The sequence below is a fragment of the Oreochromis aureus genome, linkage group 7, assembly GCF_013358895.1.
Source record: "Oreochromis aureus strain Israel breed Guangdong linkage group 7, ZZ_aureus, whole genome shotgun sequence".
Lineage (NCBI taxonomy): Eukaryota > Metazoa > Chordata > Actinopteri > Cichliformes > Cichlidae > Oreochromis > Oreochromis aureus.
The window spans coordinates 31,670,083-31,691,279 of NC_052948.1; the positions used below are offsets into that span (position 1 = coordinate 31,670,083).

Sequence of the window (21,197 nt, forward strand, 5' to 3'; positions counted from 1 at the left end):
TGTATTCCATTACTCCCCAACACTGGTTACAATGTAGTTAGTGATGGGCCACCATGACCAAGACTCCTGCAGTGATTGATCTAATCTGATCAACATTCATCTCCAGGGTGGGTTTTGAAATGCTCATTAGGAATCCTCCTAACCTCGTAGGACAGTTGTGACGAACAACAAAACAATAAACTGGATTCAGGTTACATAATTGAGGACATGAAACTATGAGGTCACAGGACCCTCCCTGGTCCAATCAGAGTGGAACTGTTTACCACTCTGATATTATCCTGATGAGGTCGGCGGAGCGTCAGGTGATGTTACAATGATGGTGATTTGGAGGGAAGGACGCATGGGACCTGATGAATGACAGCAAACTGATGATTATGCTTTTCGCTTTGTTTCTGAGGGTGTAATCATCCTGTTACCACGACGACTCCACACAAAACTCCACGATTGGAGATGAGTAACAACACCGGTGAGTGTCAGGCAGTGGGTGTCTGGGAACATCTGGTATAAAGAATCAGGCTGGAAGAACAGTTTCTTATAATGCATATGATGGTTTCCACTCACTCCAGATACATGCTTGTTAGGTTGTTTGGTGATTCTGCATCGACAGCGTGAATGCCAGGCTTTTAAATAATCTTTCCCAATGAAAAACAGAGAAACAGTGCCTGTTTTATATGAATATCCTCTTTAGAGATAAGTGTACATCTATAGATATGTGAGTACATATAATCCTTATAATACTTTTTTTTACTCTTGGATCTGTATGATATCATAGGGAGGGGATATGTTCGCATTTCATGCTAGGCAGAAAAACGCCCCGTCCACCTGCTGTTCAAAACTGTTGTTCATGAGTGACAGCCAACAAGCAGAAACTTAGCTTTAAGGAAGGAGCCGCTTAAAGGGCTTATTTCATACAGGATGAATTGTGGGTTTGCGCAGACGGCCAGTATTAGATAAATGAGGGTTTTTAAACTGTGAATCATGCAGAGCTACTCTAGCAGAGCCCAGGAATAAAAATACAGAGCTGAAACTAAACAGGATGGGTCCTTTCTATTAATATTCTCTATATGCAAATGACCAACTCCTCATACACACACACACATATACCAAGTGTATTTTTGGTATAAACCCTAACAGCTGTTAGTTTTCTGAACACACACACTGAACAGTGCAGCATGGCATTGCATGTTTTGTTGCAGACCAAATAGAGACATTTTGCCCTCCATGTGATTGCTCCTTTTACCCAGAGGGCATTTAAACACAAGCGCGCACACACACCTACAGACACACACACTGGCACACAGTCAATGTGATTGCAGCTCTCACCCAGAGGACATAAACAAACAATCACAGATTGAATTCAGGGAGTGTTTACCCACCTGGTCCTTTGTGTGTGTGTGTGTGTGTGTGTGTGTGTGTGTGTGTGTGTGTGTGTGTGTGTGTGTGTGTGTGTGTGTGTGTGTGTGTGAGGTCACAGGGCGGATGAGCCATTCTGTATGCGGTACTCACACTGCAGCTCAGCATATAGAAAGAGAGGAGAAGCCCACTGAATTAATTCCAGGTTCACTTGAACATTTTGTTGTTCTTCAAAGCTTTTTCATACATCGATCGCACAAATTGCTCAGCAGCACAAACAGTCGAAGTACAGCTCCAAATACAATAACACCGAGTGTACCCATAAATTAAATGGACCAGTGCGACTGCATGTCCTGAATCAGCAGCACTGGAGTTTCTAAATACCTGCACTGGTTTACAGAGCCAGAGAAGATACAAGAGGTTTGTAAGAGGAAGTGATCATCATTTAAAGCGACAGAATCGAATACGGCATTAGTTTAGGCAGGCCACGAAGCCAAGCTCAGCTATAATCCCAGCAGATCAGCTGATATCAACAGCAACAGATATTGCCAAGTATAAATTACTGCAGGAATTGGGACTTTGCCACTGTGAATATCACCTGACTTTTAATCCATCCATCAGGTTTCTTAACCACTTGCGGAGGGCTGAAGCCTGTCTCAGCAGTCATTGGGTGAGAGACAAGGGACAGGTTGTCAGTCAATCACAGGGCCAACACAGAGACACAGACAACAATTCCCTCTCACATTTACATCAGACTTTTTGATACCAGACTCTTTACCACTATTTTTCATTTGGGACTTTTTAAACTCTTTACCCCTTGAAAGCTGACTAGTAACCCTCGAGGCTTTTCTGAAGCTAGTAATTTCTGTCATATTTCACATTTTTCTAGAATACATGACTGGGCGAGCATCATCCAGGTAAAAACATGGAAACTATTTTAATGGTTGTCATCAAACAATTGTCTCTATTGAAGTATACTGAGGTGTCAAAATTTGGGCAAAATGGACAAGATGCAAAATGTTAGATGGTGACCAGATGGAAGAATTGTTGCCTCAAAGGAAGAAAGTTCTGGGTTCAAATCTGCCGGTTGCTTGGGAATCTTATGTATGAGGTATGCATGTACTTCCTGACCTTGTGTGGGTCCTGTTTCTTCCTACAGTCCAAAGGCATACTTGTTAGCTTAACAGATGATTCTGAATTGATGTGGGTGACAGTGTTTGGTTGTCAGTCTCTTTGTCTTGGCTCTGTAATGGGTCAGTGTTCTCTTTAGAGTGCACCCCACCTGTTTCCCTGTGTCAGGTGGGGCAGGCTCTTTGGGGGTCATATGTTTCACAAGCAGTTAAGAAGATGGATAATATAGGACACACTTGCATTAGTGTGATTTCATATAAACCCATATTTCTTAAAAAACAAGAAATGTATTTAGCTTAAAAAATAAAAGGATGACCTTTTTGTATTTTTCAGTTTGTTTTCTTTGCAGTTCTGTTGGTTTTCTGCTACTCAAAATTTGTTGTGGTTATTGTGTTTTGTCTTTGGTGGTGATGCTCATCCATCCATTTTCATCCAAGTTCCCAGTGTGGCCGGACTCTCAGCAGCCCCAGTGTTAAGCAGACTACTCCCTCGACTTGGATTGCCAGATAGGGCAGCTTGAATCAAGGGTTTGGCACTAAATGGCTGTTTTCAGAATATCCTGCCTGGTGTGAAGAGTATGTCTGAACCTTGTCTTGGCTCAGTTTTAGGGTCAGTTTTAGGCCCTGTACTTTTTAATTTGTATATGCTCCCTCTTGGCGGTGTCATCAGGAGGCATGGAGTGAACTTCCACAGTTACGCTGATGACACTCAGCTGTACATCTCCGTGTCTCCTGATGACACCAGACCAATGGATGCCCTTTTTAACTGTATTTTAGATATAAGATCTTGGATGGCAGAAAACTTTTTACAGCTTAACCAGGACAAAACTGAAGTTTTAATCATCGGTCCTGAGGCTCAGAGAGAGAAACTCTTGTCTAAATTACAGGCATTTTCACTATGTCCTTCGCTACAAGTGAAAAACTTGGGTGTTATTTTTGACTCTGAGCTTGGTTTTATCCCACATATTAAACATGTAACCAAAATTGGATTTTATCATCTAAAAAACATAGCCAGAGTCCGCCCTATTCTCTCTCGGGCCAACACGGAGATGTTGATGCATGCTTTTATTACCAGTCGCATTGATTACTGTAATGCCCTGCTCTCTGGTCTCCCCAAAAAGAATATTTTACCCTTACAACTTTTACAAAACTCCGCAGCTCGTGTGCTGACGAAGACCAGAGGGCGGGCCCACATTACACCGGTTTTAGAATCGCTGCATTGGCTCCCCGTGTGTTTCAGGATCGATTTTAAAGTTCTTTTATTGTTTTTCAAATGTCTTAATGGTCTTGGGGCTTCTTATCTCTCAGATTTGCTTTTACCATATGAACCCTCGCGGACCCTGAGGTCCTCTGGTACTGGCCTTTTGATTGTCCCTAAAGTCAGGACACATACTCACGGAGAGGCAGCTTTTCAGTGGTATGGTCCTCGTCTGTGGAACAGCCTGCCGGAGGAGCTCAGGGCTGCAGAGAACGTACATGTTTTTAAGAACAGGCTCAAGACCCACCTTTTTAATTTAGCTTTCACCTAACGTTTATCTATTTTATGCTTATTTATTCTATCCTGTTATTCTATTTATATTATTAATTTAGGTTTTACCTAGAAGAATGTGTGTGTATGTACCCATGATCGTTTATGTTAATGAGAGTGTGGGGAGTGAGTTGGAGGGCGGGGTGGGGTGGGCTGCTTTTAACCATGTAAAGCACTTTGTGCTACATGTCTGTATGAAAAGTGCTTTATAAATAAAGATAGATTGATTGATTGATTAAACACTTTCCTGGTTCATCAGAGAACTTAATAAGCTTTGAAGCCTGTGTTGCACATAGAAGAATTTACGTGAAGCACGAGACACCAGAGCAGGGTTGGTATGTCTTTGGTTATCTTCATTAAATTTCTGCAAGATGTGTGCGCCCTTGCTTTGATTATCAGGGCTGTCTGATTATTATCTGTATTATTATCAGCGTTATCTTCATCAGCTTTCTGCGGACCTCCGTGTATTTTCCTGGTGTCCTCTGAGGGAAAATTAAAAGAGACGGAAGCGCTCTGCCTGTTTAAAGGCTGTGAATGAGGCCGTGCCTTCGCTTGCCCTACTGCTTTACAATGTCATCTACCTCTGAATATAAAGCAGCTGCAGGAGGGGTTTCTGTTCCTGACATTTTCTGCTCCAGTCAGACTAGGATAAAATAGAATGAAATCATCCAGTGTTTCAATACAGCCGTAGGCCAATTCACCTCTAAAGAAAATACTTCTGATATGAGCTTAATTGTTCCATGGATCCCATTTAGTTCATTCACTGACATTTAAGGCATGAAACTCAATAAATGAATGGACACAGCACACTTTGGTTGAGAGACATGATTTCTACCAATTATATACAATGTACATCTGACAGTAATAAATGAGACTTTCTTTAGCTGCACAAATCTGAAAATAAAGGCAGCAGAAAATCAGGAATCTGTGTTATGGAGGTATATGGGTCTCAGCAATTAGTTGAGTATACGCTGGTGGTTGGATTTGTGAGGCAGTTCTTTCTGATGATTGTGATTTTTGACATTATTTTGTTACCCCAAGCGAAGGAGTTTAACTATCTCTGGATCTTATTCATGAAAAGTGGGAAGGTGGAGTGTGAGACGAACTGGCAGTTTTATGCAGTATCCATAGTAATGCTGGTGTTATAGCGGGCTATTTTGGGGAAGAGTGAGCTGAGCAATAAGGTTTTTGATTTACCAGTCGTTGTACATTCGCTGAACTATAGTCATGCACTCTGGTTGGTGACAGAAAGAATAAAGTTGTGAATACAAATGGCCAGAATGAGTTTTCTTTCTAGGGAGGCAGAGGTCAGTCTTAGAGATAGGCTACCTCCTTTGCATTGAAAAGAGCCAGACGAGGTGGCTGGTGCAACTGATCAAGCCTCCTGGGTGTCTCTTCTTGGAGATTTTATGGCTATGAAAATTTGAAGGAGAGCCCAGAGCAAACCCACGGCTTGCCACAAGGATTCTATATCTCATCTGGTTCAAAATGCCTTGGGATCCCTTAGGACAGAGGTTCCCAAAGTGTGGGGCCCGCCCCCTAGGGGGGGCGCAGAGCCATTGCGGGGGGGGCGTGGCATGAAAAGAAAAAAAAAAAGAAAAAGAAAGCTTGGACACTGCTAGCATTATGGACAGGTTTTTGACGGGGCTCCCACACAAACGCAAAGCAGGAGATGAAGCATCGCCAAATATGTTTCCAAACCAACTTCCTTCCAAGCCAAAGACTAGAAAATAAAAGCGTATCTTCCCTTTGGCTTCACCTGCACAAGTGCCAAGGTAGGTCTCCCCTGCAAAATTAGTTTTCCCTGCGTCGGGAGCAGCGCTGGGCTCTCCAAATCACGGACAAACAGTATCTCACATTCTTGATTTTTAGTTCACAAACACTTCTTGTAATAACTAACTACTCCTGACATTTTGGACATGTTAGCTCTTTATGCAGTAAAGTTACAGTGGGATACAAATACAAATGTTTGATACATACCTGCTTATTCTCCTACCACCTGGATGGATGGATGGCTATTTTAGAGGCATGTTTTCAGTACATACATAATGAAGAATGAGAGTGTTCAGACTAAAAGCACACTGATGACAGCGTGCATCAATAAAACAAGAAATCATGAACTTCTGTTTCAAACTGATAAATTTTGTGAGAAGTATTTCATGAGTATTTCATGAGAACTGGGTGTCCGACTATGGCTGAGCAGTCGCGAAGGATTGTGCTTGTCTTTTTTCACCTTTGTGTGCCATTAATTTATCATCAAGACTTTCATTGTTAAAGTTTGACTGTAGCTTTTAAAGGAATCTGAGGGAGAACAGAGGAAAGATTTCTTTTGTTCCAGATAGGTCAGTCTGGTGACACACTGATGGAGATCCTGCTTGTGTCAATGAGACACAAGTGCAATTTGTCAAAACGATATTTCCATGCAGCCGAAAGCATTGCAGACGTTAATGATATGATGCCACTGAACATGAGGGAATGTTTTTTATTTTTATAGGGTAGGGTTTTTATAGAGTCAAGGAACATTATGATTTTACTTCATATAAATCCCTATTAAAAATTTATGGATACAGAAATTATATCCATATGTTTTGTTTTTGGACGATTTGTCCATGCCGGTTCAAACAGTGCCTGCCATTGGCTGGTGAGCAAAACTGCAAAACTGTGTTCAGGTTCACTGCAGAGTCACTGGTGTCGTACAACATGTGAGTTCATCTGTCCACCCGAGTGACTGTGAAATCTGACCTTGGTTCCTTAGAGGACAAATCCTAGATTGTGGAGTGGGATCAGCCTTAGTACCTGCAGTAGGTCTTGATTGCATTTAAAGTTACATGGGCAGTGGTATATTTAGTGAAAGAGCCTAAAATGAAAAAAATGAGCAGTTAAGGAGGAAGAGGAGCACTGCTCTCCAGATGGAGAGTAGGTATGCTAGCAGTATTGTCCTCCTTCACGGTTTCCCTCTTTTTGTTCCCATGGGAGTTGTTGCAACATGAATTTAACTTCTGAACTGTTTCCATGGAGACCTCACATCCAACTGTGTCCTGTCAAAGTGGCTAATTAGTTAATGAAGCGCGTGGAGATGCCCGACCAGAGAGAGTGAGAGAGTGAAAGAGAGTGAGAAAGAGTGTGTATGGAGGAATTTGGCCGACTCTCACATATATTCAGTTTGTCCCTATCCCCAGCCCCCTCCATCCTTCTGCCTCTCCTCTCTTCCCCCTCCTCCCTCTCTTTCCTCTCATAATCAGTTCTGCTGTAATCAATTAGCTGGATGAGGAGCAGCAGAGGGAACAGGTGCAGCTAAATGTTAATGAATTCCTCTGCGGCCATCCTCACAGTAACACTGGCTGAATATTTAAACTGCTTGTTGGCCCAATGACTTCACCGCAGCTGAAGCAGGGATCCACACACCATCGCTCTGTGTCTTTTTAAATATGTGTTAATATGACAACATGTGAATGCGTGTTGACATGTTGTCATATGACAATCCATCCAACAAAAGATGTTGGTTCCAGATTGGCTGGATAAAGAACCAAAGACCCAAATGCACAACACCATGAGAATGATTTGAAACTTTAACTTTAAGCACTGGTGATACACACGCGTCCGGTCAGTTTAGGCGAGTGGAAAGCAAAAGGCAAAGGCTTCAAAAAGACCAAAAGATCATACTGGAAACTGGGAAGAATAATTAACTGGTGAGATGCAACACTGAGGTAAAACTGATGAGAATTAACAGTCCATCTTTTACAAAATGAATAAAAACTCAAAACCATGACAGAGCTTCCAACATGTATCAAAAATGTCACATCAAAAATCACATTTAATTCAATAACGTTTAAAAAGCACTTTAAGGTGTGACTTCATGAACAACATGCACGAGCCCTGTGCAGCACCCCGTCCCAAGCATGTCGGGTCCTAATGGACATATACATCTTTTAAAAGACTAACATATAAAAAGTTGCATAACTTACTAAAGCTTTGCAGTTTTACTGAAGCACCTGGGCTCTGTAGTGCGATCATCTAATCACATTATTTTATTGCCACCTCTTTCAGCCAATGTCTCAGCTAATACCCTTCTACACATCTGAATAGAACTTCTCATATTGGGCAGGCTATACCACGTCCGCCATTCCCACACCCGTTGTTGTTGTACTACATCTGCAATGTAGTACACACCAAAGTGTAGGGATGTTTCCACTTCTTCACGAAGTTTAATGAAATTCAGCCAGGCCGGTTTTGCATGGTCAAGCTCATAATCAACAAATGCCACTCTAACAATACCATGAAAGAGAAATAACATAAATGAATAACGCGTAACAAGAAAAAGATATAGTCTGAGGTTAGTACAGAATTTCTAGATGTTTGTGTTTCTGCACATAGTCATTTCAGACCCCTTAAAGTTTTGCACTTTATTGTGTGGTAGATTTAATATTCAATGCATATAACTGAGGTTTGATCACATCTTGTATGCTCAATAAACTAAAAGAACGAAGCAAAAACATGTTTTAATTTGGGATATTTTAGATACGCATTTGTAGTGAGGATAAATTATCTTTATACGCAGGCTAAAGTTGCTAAACTACTAAGCAGTATATTTGCTGTGTCTGATCTCTACGGTAGGTGAATTTAATTAAAAGTCACATGACCTGTAATTCTGACTGAGGGTAATGATGTCAAAAACAAGCCATGGGGGATTAATTTATCCAATACACATCATTTCCTCATGTTAACCTGAAATTTCTAAATATCCTCCAGTTTAACTAAGTTGGGATTTCTATTATTATCAGTTACACCCACACCTATCAGGTGAACATCTGAAAGAGATTTATATGATGAGAGAAAAAAGCAATGGAGACACAGAGAGGATTTTTCTATTCTAATTCATTAATCTTCATTCATTAATGTTCAGCCCACCTGACACACACACACACATTTTGGGTCACACTGAGTATATCAGCAGGCTGGTTGATGGCAGCTGCCTCACAGAGCAGAGCACACTGGGGGCCAGGCAAACATCTGTTGTGTGTGCATACGCGTGTGTGTGTCTGTTTGTGTGTGTCAGAGGTGGGTTGTTAACATGCAAATAAAGCAATTAAAATTCATGCGACACACACCCAAACACACACAGATACACACTCATACACGTGCAAATTGAAATAGAAATACAACAGAAGCCAGATGAGCTTCTCTGTTGATTGCTGATCAGATTTGCATGCAGACCCTTTTCACACTCTCCTGCGATGAAAACAGCAATACTTTCAGACATTATGCAGTATTTATGTGTTTGTGATATATTTTGACAGCATGCAGTTGAAGTTCCACCCTCGGGGTTATTTAATATTTTTTTTGCCCATACATGCAGGATAAAAAACACTTTGTAATTCCCAAATCTATGGAGCATATCACAACCATGGTATCAATGTAAAGATCATACTGTCACGTCAACTTTGGTATGCCTCTAGATAATGAATACTACATATGAGCTGGTGAGGGTTAAAACTGAAAAAATGAGTCTTTAATGTTCTTTTTTTAATTCAAATTTTAAAAGTTAATTCGGACATGGGCTATTAAACTGAAAGTCACATTATCGCTCTGTTAATAGGTCTATAATTTTTGTACTAAATTTTATGTTGGTAGTTAGAAATGATTCTGAATTATTACCCAAAATTAAGAGATTTTAAATCTACATTAAATGACCCAAACTGCCCATAAAAGCTGTAAATCAAACCACATAGAGATGAAACTACTGCACCAGAAGTGAACAACAAAGACACAGAAAGTGAGATGCAAAAATGATTTCAAACTCTTACATGGACTACACAATAACCCAAATCATGAGATGAAAAGCAACTACCAATGAGCCCAACATGCTCACAAAGTGATACGTAACGATAATAAAGAAATCTAAAAAGATACAGTGGGATGCAGAAGAATTTTAAAGAAACAGAAACAATATATAATACAAAATATATAAATATACTACCTAAATAACTGAAACAAAGTATGATCAGCCCTAGGACTCTAGATCCATTGCCAGGTTTTTGTAGCTACATGGATTAGGGGAGTGGCTCACTTAGCATCAGTCACCATAGCAATAAGTGTCTCTTGCGCGGTCTTGCCTCCTGCTCTCATGGAGTTGTTTGGTCTTGTTTGATTTATGTCATTTTCTCCTGTGTGATCTCCATGTTTTGTCCTTCTCAATGAGTCGGGGTCATGACAATGGAAAACAACTGCAAAGACGTGCAAAATGGCGTCAAAAAGACTCAGAATGACCACAAAGAAGTCCAAGACATGATAGAGAGACCCACAAAGGACACAAAGAGAACCAATTCAGTTCAATTTTAGGTGCTTTATATTGTAAGGTAAAGACCCTACAATAATAGAGAGAAACCGTCAACAACCACCTTTGAATAATCATTTGTCCATAGGTGGAAGAAAAACTCTCTTTTAGGAGGACGAAACCTCTGGTAGAACCAGGGTCAGGACAACCACGAAAGACATTTGCAAGACAATAAAAATCGAAGTGAAACTGTCATATCCCAAATGAGTCACACCTCTTTCTCTATGAACCTCATCACCAGTCACATGATGTTTGGTACCTTTGTTTACTTTTTTCTATTGTTTTTTTTTTTTTTCTAGAGCATCAAAGTATCCTGGCAGCCTCCTCCACGCAGTGCCCAGAATGGGATCATCACAGCTTACAAGATCAAATACAGGAAGACGGGCCGACGTGGAGACCAGGAAGCCATCGAACCCAACAACTTCTGGTACCTGTTCACTGGTAAGTCTCTTCAAACTGGCATATGATTTGATTTAGTCTGAAGAAGAGAAACGGTTAAAGATGTATCTGCTGTTGGCTTTATAAAACATTCTTCAAGCAGGAGCATTTGTTGGGGAATTTAGCACAGAAGAAAGAAATATCTTGGTTTTTTCATGCACACAGTACTTGTTAGTAAGATCAATTCAGTCTCATCAGGGGGCTGTTATCTCTCAGAGACTACAATATATCACCAGACTCATCCTTTAGTATTTGCCCTCATTTTCTCTCCCAAATAAATCTTTTAAAGCTGGACTCTTTGTTCTTACAATGACTCTGCTTGTTTGGCCCAAACTACACAAAAACTGCTGTACAAATCTGCCTGACTGCAGCCAGACTGTGCTTTTATATATATATATATACGGGGATTTAATGAAAGCACAGAAGATTGTTTTCACTGAACGTGATGCGAGTCTGACAGTCGGCATGCGTAAATCTTCAAATAGAGACAAAGAAGACATAAATCCTAAAGATATGTGTGTGTGCTTTAATATGTCTGTGGAACTGTCAATTTATTTCTTTACTTTGGTGAAAAACAGCTGCATTAAAAGTCTGGGTCTGTGTGTGTGATTGTGTGTCTGCATTCAAACTGCCACCAGCTATTATTTCAATTTGAGGTTTGCAGGATTTGAATGAAACTGATCTTCCTTTTCATTATTTTCCACTGATGGTTATCTTCATCTGTCTGTCCGCATCAGAATTCATTCCCCAGTGGCAGCTCTGCTTTTGTGTGTGTGCGTGTTTGGAATCTGATCCGCCTGCTGAAAGCCCGGCCGTCAGCAGTAATCACTCCTTTTTATTGTCTGATAATAAAAAGACAAATTTAAATGAATAAAATGATTTCTTGAATAAAAAAACCCAGCTTCTCAGAGGAGGTGAAAAGAACTGCAGTTAAATAAACATACTTAACGCTATCATTAAAACTTTATTTTACTCCATTTATGTAATGACACGTATTACCTACGCCCCAAATCCAACCATGCATTTTCTCAACTGCTTATCCCACTTAGTGGAACAAGCAGTGGGATGGGAATTTCAAGGTAAAAAAAAAATTATATTTCCTTTTTTCAATGAGAATTATTAAATATTCTTCAGAGTGCTGTGGTCTCAAATGTCTGCGTAGTTGTGGACCGCATGACATGCTAGGTTTACGTGGCTATGTGGGTACTGGACGTCATTGTCACAGTTATTTAACACTTCTGAACTCGGCTCCTTAATGGACTGCAACGCTCTGAGAGGTCTGATATCAGGCTAGATGGCTTAAGTGGTCCAGTCATACAATCTGACAGCACCACACATTTAATCACTTTTCTGGTAGCTTTTAATTTGTTGTACTTTTTTGTAGCCTTGCTCAATTCCTCCCTACTGCAGCAGTAACGGTAACACCAGCTCCCACTTAAGTTAATTAGCATGGGCTACAAAATTGAGAAGGTAAGGCTCCTTTTAAAGCTGAGAGACTCAGCAGACCCAGCTATTCCAGCTGCCAATCTCGAAGCTCGCACAGGATGCAAGTGGAGAGCAACTCAAATGGTAGACAAGGCCTTAAATTTCCTGAAGCACCAGGAAATTGTTGGTCTTACACAATCCAACACAGGCGGCCTAGGGTGGGTTACAGTGCCAAAAAGATGATCCAAAGGCTACCAGAAAGGAGAGGAAAGAGCTTGCTGTCTTTATAGTAGCTACAGTGGATGAAGGGAAAGCGCAATATTATGGCTGTGAGCCAACAACAGCAAGGTAAATGGTCCACTTGGGAGACCGTCACTAACAAGACCATTACCAGGACCACATTTGGAAGATCTCCCAAGACTACAACCTGGCCAATCTGCCAGTAGCAAAACTTGACACAGGAAGGAGCAGAACTAGCTGGTTAGGAGCAACTGAATTTTAAGAATAAGGGTGAGGTCACTGTCCGGTCGTAAATTGAAATGTTGGCTCAAATGAATGAAAAACTCTTGAATCATAAAATAAACTTGGGTAGTGGCCAATCGAGCTAGAAAGCCTATCTAAGACTTCAGGTCTGTCAGCCAGGTCCATTAGAAATGTTACAAAAAAGGCACCAAAATCAGAAGTGCAGTCCAGAGGAGCCTTTCAGTGTTTTGAATTAGCGTAGGTGAAGACTAGCACACAGCTCTCTGCTACAGTTACCTGTGCTGACAGGTAACTCCATTTATGTAAAGTTTCAATTGCAAACTTTAATACTTTATAAAAATCCAAATATTAGAGTTAATCAATTAAAAAAAACACTCACCACACAGCTGATATGACAGTGAGCCTCAAGTGGCCATTTGAGGAATTGCATTTCTTTGTATTTCATTTTTCAGTCCTGGAGTGGCACTGGGTCCATATATGACCATTTATGACTGTGACACCGTGCTGATTGTGAAACGGTTATAACCAGCAAACCTGTGTTTTTACAGCCGTACAACAGGAAAACGATGAAGGTATAATGACATGCTTTCTTTCTTTTTTTCTCTTTCCAGGTCTAGAGAAGGGCAGTCAGTACAGTTTCCAGGTAGCAGCAATGACAGCAAATGGGACAGGCCCGGCCAGCGATTGGTACACCGCTGAGACGCCAGAGAATGACCTGGATGGTAAAAACAGAGAGTGATAGAGCGCGTTTGTTTTTGTGTGCATGTGTATGTGACAGCGGTGATCTGTATAACAGGATGTAAATACCTCCACTGCTCCAACACTCGCATAAATATTTAACCAGTTAAAGAAGGGTGTCAGGTGGATTGATGGAAGGTTTAGCTCAAGAGGGAGGGAAGGGAGGGGAGATGGAATAAAGCGGGAAGAAAAGGAAAGGCTGTCGTCTATGTGTAAGTATATCGAAAACAGAAGGATGCGCTTCATTTCAGCTTAAATGCTGATGAATAAGCAGTACATAAACAACGTAAAGGATTTGTACAATTGCATATGAGGGTAGATAAACAATGTGTTGAAGTTCTGGCCACAAAACAGCAGGAGAAAAAATGTCATTTGGGAGCTTTTTTTTATTTGTCCAAGTACAAAACATCTCTTTCTCCCTCTGCTTTCTTCTGAATTATGTAACGGTCACCCAGCCTTCCATTTGGACTGCTATTTAGCATTCAAAACAACGATAATGTAGTACTGAACAGATTTTGTCAGCAGCTACTCTATAAGACCCTCAGCAAAGACATAAGTGGAGGATTTAGTGCTTTAAAGTTAGCCTGTTCTCCTCATTTCCTGTTCTATATTTTTATTCATGGACTAAAGTACTAGAACAGCTTTGTATGACCCCTATTATCTTATACTGGGCCTTGGTGCATCCCCTCAGGTTATTAACTATCTGAGACACATTTCAGGCCCAGAATGTATATTTTGATAGGACATAAGTATAAAAGGTATTCTTTAAACTGATAACTCAGTTATAATGGTTACTGTATATTCATAAGCATTAAAACTATCTTCATATCTGCCTACAGCTACGTTATCGAGAGTTACAAAGCCATCATGAGGCTATAGACAGAAGCAAAAACAATAAGCAGAAACAAACTGGCTAGCAGCTCTGGGGATTTTCGACCCTATAACTCTTAGCAGAATAATTTAAAAAACGATAACCAGCTCAGCACCAGGATGTTCTGGTCAGCAGGATGCTGCAGAGATAAAAACAACAAACACATCCATGCTAACTGTGTTTCCGGGCCGGGACAGAGGGAGACCCAAATCTTATTTCGATGGATTATCACTCAATAAAGTGATATGAAGCATCTCCCCCCGAGGACCGAGAGTGCTCTAATCTCATCTAATCTGTTCCCGAGGAATAACACTAAGTGTCAGGTCTTTTTAGGGGTAACAGGGTTAGCATTTGTTACCCACAGCTGCTCTAAGTACCTGCCTCTGTGAGCACTAACAGGGTTAGCTTTAAGACTACTGGCGGTGGTAGAGGTCAGTGCTGTACAGAAATACTGATGTCCCCAAACCACAGTGCTGTCATCGTCTTTGTGTTTGACATTTTATTGTTGGTTTGTTTTGCAGAGAGTCAGGTGCCCGACCAGCCGAGCTCCCTGCACGTCAGGCCGCTTCCCAACAGCATCATCATGTCCTGGACTCCACCGCTCAGCCCTAACATCCTGGTCAGGGGTTACATTATTGGCTACGGAGTAGGCAGTCCCTACGCTGAGACGGTCAGAGTGGACAGCAAGCAGAGATACTACTCCATTGAAAACCTAGGTATGAAAGTGGCCGGAGTGGCTTCACCTATAGTTCACTAAGAAAATGGATACCATTTTCATCCAGGACACGTTCAGCCTACATTACCCGCCAGCTAGTGCCAACAAAAGGAGACAAAATAGGACTTCCAACTGAGAGCTGTGCTTTCAAAGTCTAATTTACTGCAAGCAGTGAACAGGTTTAATATTTGAGGCCAAAACAGGTCGCCATTTCTTATGGATCAACATAATTTTTCCAGCATTTTCAATACAGCTCAATGTACTGAAACAAAACAGTGACATATGCTGATAAATCATGAATACTGATAAAGTATGAGTATAAATATATAAACTGTAAAATTTACCCCAATTTTTGTCCCAAACACTGACATACACTGGGTACATTTAACTCTGTTGGGTTTGTTCACGTTAACTTCCTCATTTTGATTTTATTAATTATTAAAATACTTATATACTTAAATAATAATATGTATAATTGTTTTTTTTTTTTTTTTTTAAAATTAAAAAAAAAAAAAAAAATAATATGTATAATTGTTACTGACCAATAAATGCATTATTATCACTCACCAAAAAAGAAGCACAAACGTCTTGGACAGTCTGCACCTCACAACAGGACTGCAAAGGTGATTGAGAGGTCCATTTCACTGCCTCAGATTAGTAAGGGGAGGTCCAGCAGATTGGACTGTCTGTAGCTCTCTGTGCTGGGACCGGTCAATCAAAGTCACTAAGTTCCTAACTCCTGTATCCAGATGGATGAGTAATATAAAACTTCATCCCTGTGCAGTTGTTATGAAGGCTGAAATTATCCATAAAAACCAAAACTGTCATGAGTAAAAGGCTGTATACATGTTCATTTCTGCTGTAAAGTTGGACATTTTAACACAGGAGTCGGTGGTTATCAAAACGAGCCAGAAGATACCCACCACCAACTGGTCATTAGCGGAACTGCAGTTTTTGGCATTCCATCTTGTTTTGGGTTGGTTTTTTTGTTCATCCTGAGAGGCTGCTTGGCTTATTTTTACTGTAGAGGCACTCTTGTGTCACAAGTTGCTCATTTTTATAGGCTATTCACCCTTTTAGTAAAGTCAAAGTTTGTTAAAATTCAACCTTGCTTCCAAAGAGGACATCTTAGAGTATGAGATTATCCCCGTCCAGTGGGAACCGTCTTGATGTAATGGCTCTTATTTGACTGTGATTTTACATGATGAATGATGCATTCAGTGGAAAAAGGCCATTAGGACGAAGTATCACAGTTTGGGGAAAAAGTTTGGGATATTTATGATACTGAGACTGTGTACAATAACTAATGCGGACAGATTTTTACTTATTTCAGCAAACTGTTCATCCTTTAGCAGCTGACTGCCTTACTGTGAATTTAGGATATTCTGGATCTACTCAGTGTCTGGCTAAAGGGCAAACTGGCAGAGCTGTAGGACACCTGATGCAACACCAGGCCTCATAGCCAGAAACACCTGCAGTCATAAGCAGAATATTAATCACCAATAGTTTCCATCACTGTCAGAACCTTTTTCATTTCTTGTCCTTCCTCTTATCAGCACCAAAATAATTCATCATGTCATGGCATTTCCAGCATGCTTATCAACAGCACCTACTTAATAAGTTCATCCTTCATAAATCCAGCTGCTCCTGCTGACAGCGTGCCAATATTGACACAGCGTTTGCCTCTTCCATTAATTCATTATGATGATGAAATCCCCCATTTAATTACGATCAATAATTTAAAAGAATTTAATAAGAAAGCTGCTTGAGGTGGAAATCTAATTGTGAAAGGTTGAAAAAGAGAAAACATCCTCCCCAGTGAGCGCAACAACCAATTTGCATGCCAAAGAAGACAATAACAAATTGGGTGCAATTTTATATGCGGCTGAGAATTCCCATCTCAGGTCTCATAATGGAGGAGTGATGGAAAAAATAAAATCGGGCCGTTGTGTTGCATGCACACGTGGGAGTGAGTGCACATATGTACATGGTATTTATAATTCATAGCAATCATTAATTCATGCGGCGAGGCATCTGGGGAGCAGAGCCGCCGTGTTTGCCTAACTGCTGCGAAGGTTTGGCGCAACATGGCGAGAACATGCAGCATCATCGCGCGTGACCGGCCGTGGCAGGATGAGCCGCTGCATGATGATGAGCACAGATGTCTGCAGCAAGGGTGTGGCTAAGCAGGTGGCTTTGAGTGCTCCAACCCCTTCGGAAATTTGAACGCCACCCCCACTAACCCTGCCAAAATTGTGTTGTCACATCAGTGGAACTGTGGGCAGAAAATATGTGGGAAAAATAGAACAAAATAATCTAAAAAATAAAATGATATGTAGTGAAAGCTCTGACAGCTAATTATGACTTCATAACAATACATTTTTAGTTCTAAAAACTGAATCCCCCTCATATTCCTCATGGTGGTTTGGTCCACTGCCTACAATTCCGTAAGTCTTTTGAAAATTTACAACAAAGGATGTGTGTGACGATTTTCTTTACTTCTGCCACTCAGCTCAATAAAACATAATTTAGTTAGGGCTACTGTCACTGGGAGATTGATATTTACGCCAGCAGTAATTTATATTTGGCAGCACGGCTTTCTTCTGAGAGCTCTCCAGCCTTTCATGTGCATATGTGGAAAGCTGGAGAGCAAGCATGACCAGCAAAACCCCAAAACTGGGCAGTTCTGGGATCAATCATCACAAAACACATGACAAAGTCAGAAGTGGGTTGCCAATTTGCTTGCAGATGCACCGCTTAGATTGTGGTTATAGTTGACTTTGTGGCCCAAATAGAAAGGAATGTTTGACCTACATGACCCACTTGGCCTTGATTGTTGCTTCCTTAATTCAGCCACAGACCCTTATATGGGCCAGATTAGGCATTTGGACCACATGTGAACAGTAGGACACTTCTGACTGCATGCCTAAAGTATTCCAGGTTAGGCCCAAATGTGTCATCACCTCTTTACTGAATCTTGTGCTTTTGAGTTATACCAGCTAAAAACATGGCAGTCCCCCTGTAACACCTCATTTTAAAAATCCTGTAAAATTTGCAGATTTCATGTGACAAACTTGATTCGAGAAAAGTCCTGCATTTTGTTGGAGAAGCACAGCTTTCTGTGTTTACTGTCAAACTAGAGAAAAGTTACAGTCACTGAGCAGGATTTAGCTGAAGACTTATGCTCATGTCGAGTCAGTTCTGTCAAACTAGGCTTGACCTTTCCCCACTTACTTTTAATAATGCTTCCTTTAAGTAGACACTACTGAAACACATAGAAGACAGCAAGCAATCAGTTGCATCTTAACATGATAATGTACTGTGGTGGATGCCATTTAAAATGATTCCCTCTCTCTCCATCTTTCTTCTCCTCAGAGCCGAGCTCGCACTATGTGATTTCCCTGAAGGCTTTCAATAATGCCGGGGAGGGAGTCCCTCTGTACGAGAGCGCCGTCACTCGATCCCTGACAGGTAGGATGACTCACCAGGCACCGATAACAATCCTTGTAATCTGTGTTTACAGAGACCTAAGGCAGGAGATTTGATGAATATATAATAACATGCCAGTGCAGAATATAAGGCTTATATTAGCAGTATGTTATGCTGTATCACTAGATGGAGCATATGTGTCCAACAGCATTAGTAGCTGATTTGGCATTTTAAGTATTAGCATTAGTAGCTGTAGCTGAAATTCTTAACTTCAGTGGAAGCAGCGGTAGCAACCATTGTAGGAGCAAGCTTGAGACGTAATAACAGTATTATTATCCTTTTACATAATATTAAGGTTACTGTAATGGCCCACCTATCAAAGTAGACATATACCTAGTCATGCAGAGGTTTAAGTCCTGTTACTGTTTGAACTGGTGAGTAATATGAAGATTGTAGCAGGTTGTAAACATGTTTGCTTTCGCTCTCTTTTGGAGCCAGTTCGAGTGGCCACTAGAGAAACTGTGGAAGGTTTTGGCACTTCCACACTGGCCTCATTTTTCAGTGCTGGAGGCTGCAGCTTGATCAATATCCAAGTCAAACTCATGACTGGGAAAATCAAACTTTTTAAAAAGCTGATATATCTGGCTTTTAAACACTGAAGAAGGGGCTAAAGCAAGCAAACGGAGATGTCTTTAATCTCGTTTTTTGTTGTTTTGTTTGCAATTTCTCTTTCAGGCGTGTTTGAGCTGATGCTAGTGAAGCCAGTGTAGTTGTGTTTTTGATTTAGAAGAGGCGCTTTCTAATAATTGGGCTTCAATCTGGATGTGAAGTCCTGAAATATTAATGCAGAGGACTCTGCTAACATGTAACTCCGTAGCCTTTGGTGTGCTTATATTTGTTTATTTATTGATTGATATACTGTTTGATGGCTTAAACCCATGTCTTTACTATATGTGTGAGTGCATGAAAGAGAGAGAGACTCATTAGCTGTCCCTGCAGACGATGAGCTGCAGAAGTGAGATAAATGAAACACATCCAACTCAGAGCCAAGTTTCATCTTATGAATTAAACAGCTGGCCCTTCTCTGCACACCCAGCAGCCTGCAGCTGACATAAATCCTTTATAACTCTCATAAAACGTTTCTACCCTCATGATGTGATGATAGTCACAGGAAAAACCAGCAGTGGAGAAAACTTGGCTCACCAAGTTTCTTAACCTTCAGTGCTGGATGTTTTTGTGGCGAAACTCAAAACAAGGTTATTTTTAACTTGTTGTCTTTGATTGAGATTTCTTTAAGAGAGGAAGGGAGAGGCGGTGGAGGGGAGATAAGGGTCAGATGTGGATCTCATACAGAGAAAAACAGAGGAAAGGGTCGCTGGATAGAGAGACATTTCATCAACTTTAATGAAAGCCCATGGAAAGAGTACAGAGGCAGAAAAACAGATGACCAAGAAGGGCATAACAGTCCAAAAGAAGAGACAAAGGATCAGGTGTGGTCATGTTTACAGTGAGCAATACTTTATCTCTGTGTAGTTCTATAGATGTACAATGAAAAGTGAATTTTTTGTAGCGATATAGATACACCTGGAATTCTGCAGACATCTGTAAACATGCCTGGGATTCTGTAGTGATTTGTAAACACATCGAGAGACCTTTTGAATTACACAAACATGTTTGGTCTTGTGGAGAAACACATAAGGAGATGTTTAGATATTTGATAAACACCTGCGGCTGTACGGATCTTGTTGAAAACATCTGGAGTTCTGTAGTAATGCATCTCCACATGTGGACTTTTGTGGACATTTCTAAACACACCTGAGTGTCTGAGAGAGTGGAGGACATCTGTAGATCCGCAGAGATTTGTAAGTACATCTGGAGGTTCTCTTGGCATATGTAAACACATCTGGACTCCTATAGAGATACACGGACACATGTTGATTTATGAATACACTGAGTAGTACTACACGCTTCAGCACTTCCAGAGGCTTTCTGTAGATTGGTAGACTTACTGGTGTTCTGCACTGATCTACATAGGTGCATCTGGTTTTCTGTAGACACATACACATATAGCTAAAATTTTCTACAAGTGCAACAGGTCTCCAGTTGTCTAAATGAATCTCTGGTTATCTAGACAATAATACATATCTGTATTCTAGAGATTTAAAGGACATCCAGAGCTCCCTGAATGGGGATACTGTCCCGAGATATGTAAACATCTTGAGTTTCATAGAAATACAGACTCATTCAGATTTTGCATTGATACATGTTCTTCAGATGTTTTTGAGATTTGTGGACATGCTAAGTTTTATAAAGATTCAAAACCATGTAGGGTTATTGTAAATGTTTGAGGACACATTCAGAGTTTTGTTAGTAATGTATAGACACTGCAAGTTTTCTAGAGACATGATTTCTAGAGACTAGAGACATATATGATTTTGAGCAGATTTGAAGACATGTCTGTGGTTATTTAGAGATTTGCAGATATGCTAAAGTCAACCAAGGAGTTCACACACAAAAAAAGAATTTTCAGTATTTATAGACACATCTGGAGTTCTCTGGATATAGGTAGACACCCGTGGTATCTGGGAGATTCAGTTTTCAGGAAGAATGTACAATCTTGTAATCTAGAGTTTCTAAGATGCATCTTAACTTTTAAAGACCTGGAGATTTGTAGACATAAATGGAATAAACTAGAATTTTGTTGACAAAACTTAGAATTCCTAAGATTTGTAGACCTATCTGAAGTTTGGGAT

General features: G+C 40.6%; 1 protein-coding gene across 1 annotated transcript in view; it reads left to right on the plus strand.

Moving 5' to 3' along the window:
• Positions 1–21,197, plus strand: part of dcc (DCC netrin 1 receptor) — a 339,659-nt gene that overhangs the window by 224,949 nt on the left and 93,513 nt on the right. Inside the window, exons 13-16 of the mRNA XM_039615624.1 lie at positions 10,645–10,786; positions 13,303–13,413; positions 14,822–15,016; positions 18,391–18,486. Coding sequence (XP_039471558.1) covers positions 10,645–10,786; positions 13,303–13,413; positions 14,822–15,016; positions 18,391–18,486 — 544 coding nt within the window. The remainder of the gene's footprint in view (positions 1–10,644; positions 10,787–13,302; positions 13,414–14,821; positions 15,017–18,390; positions 18,487–21,197) is intronic.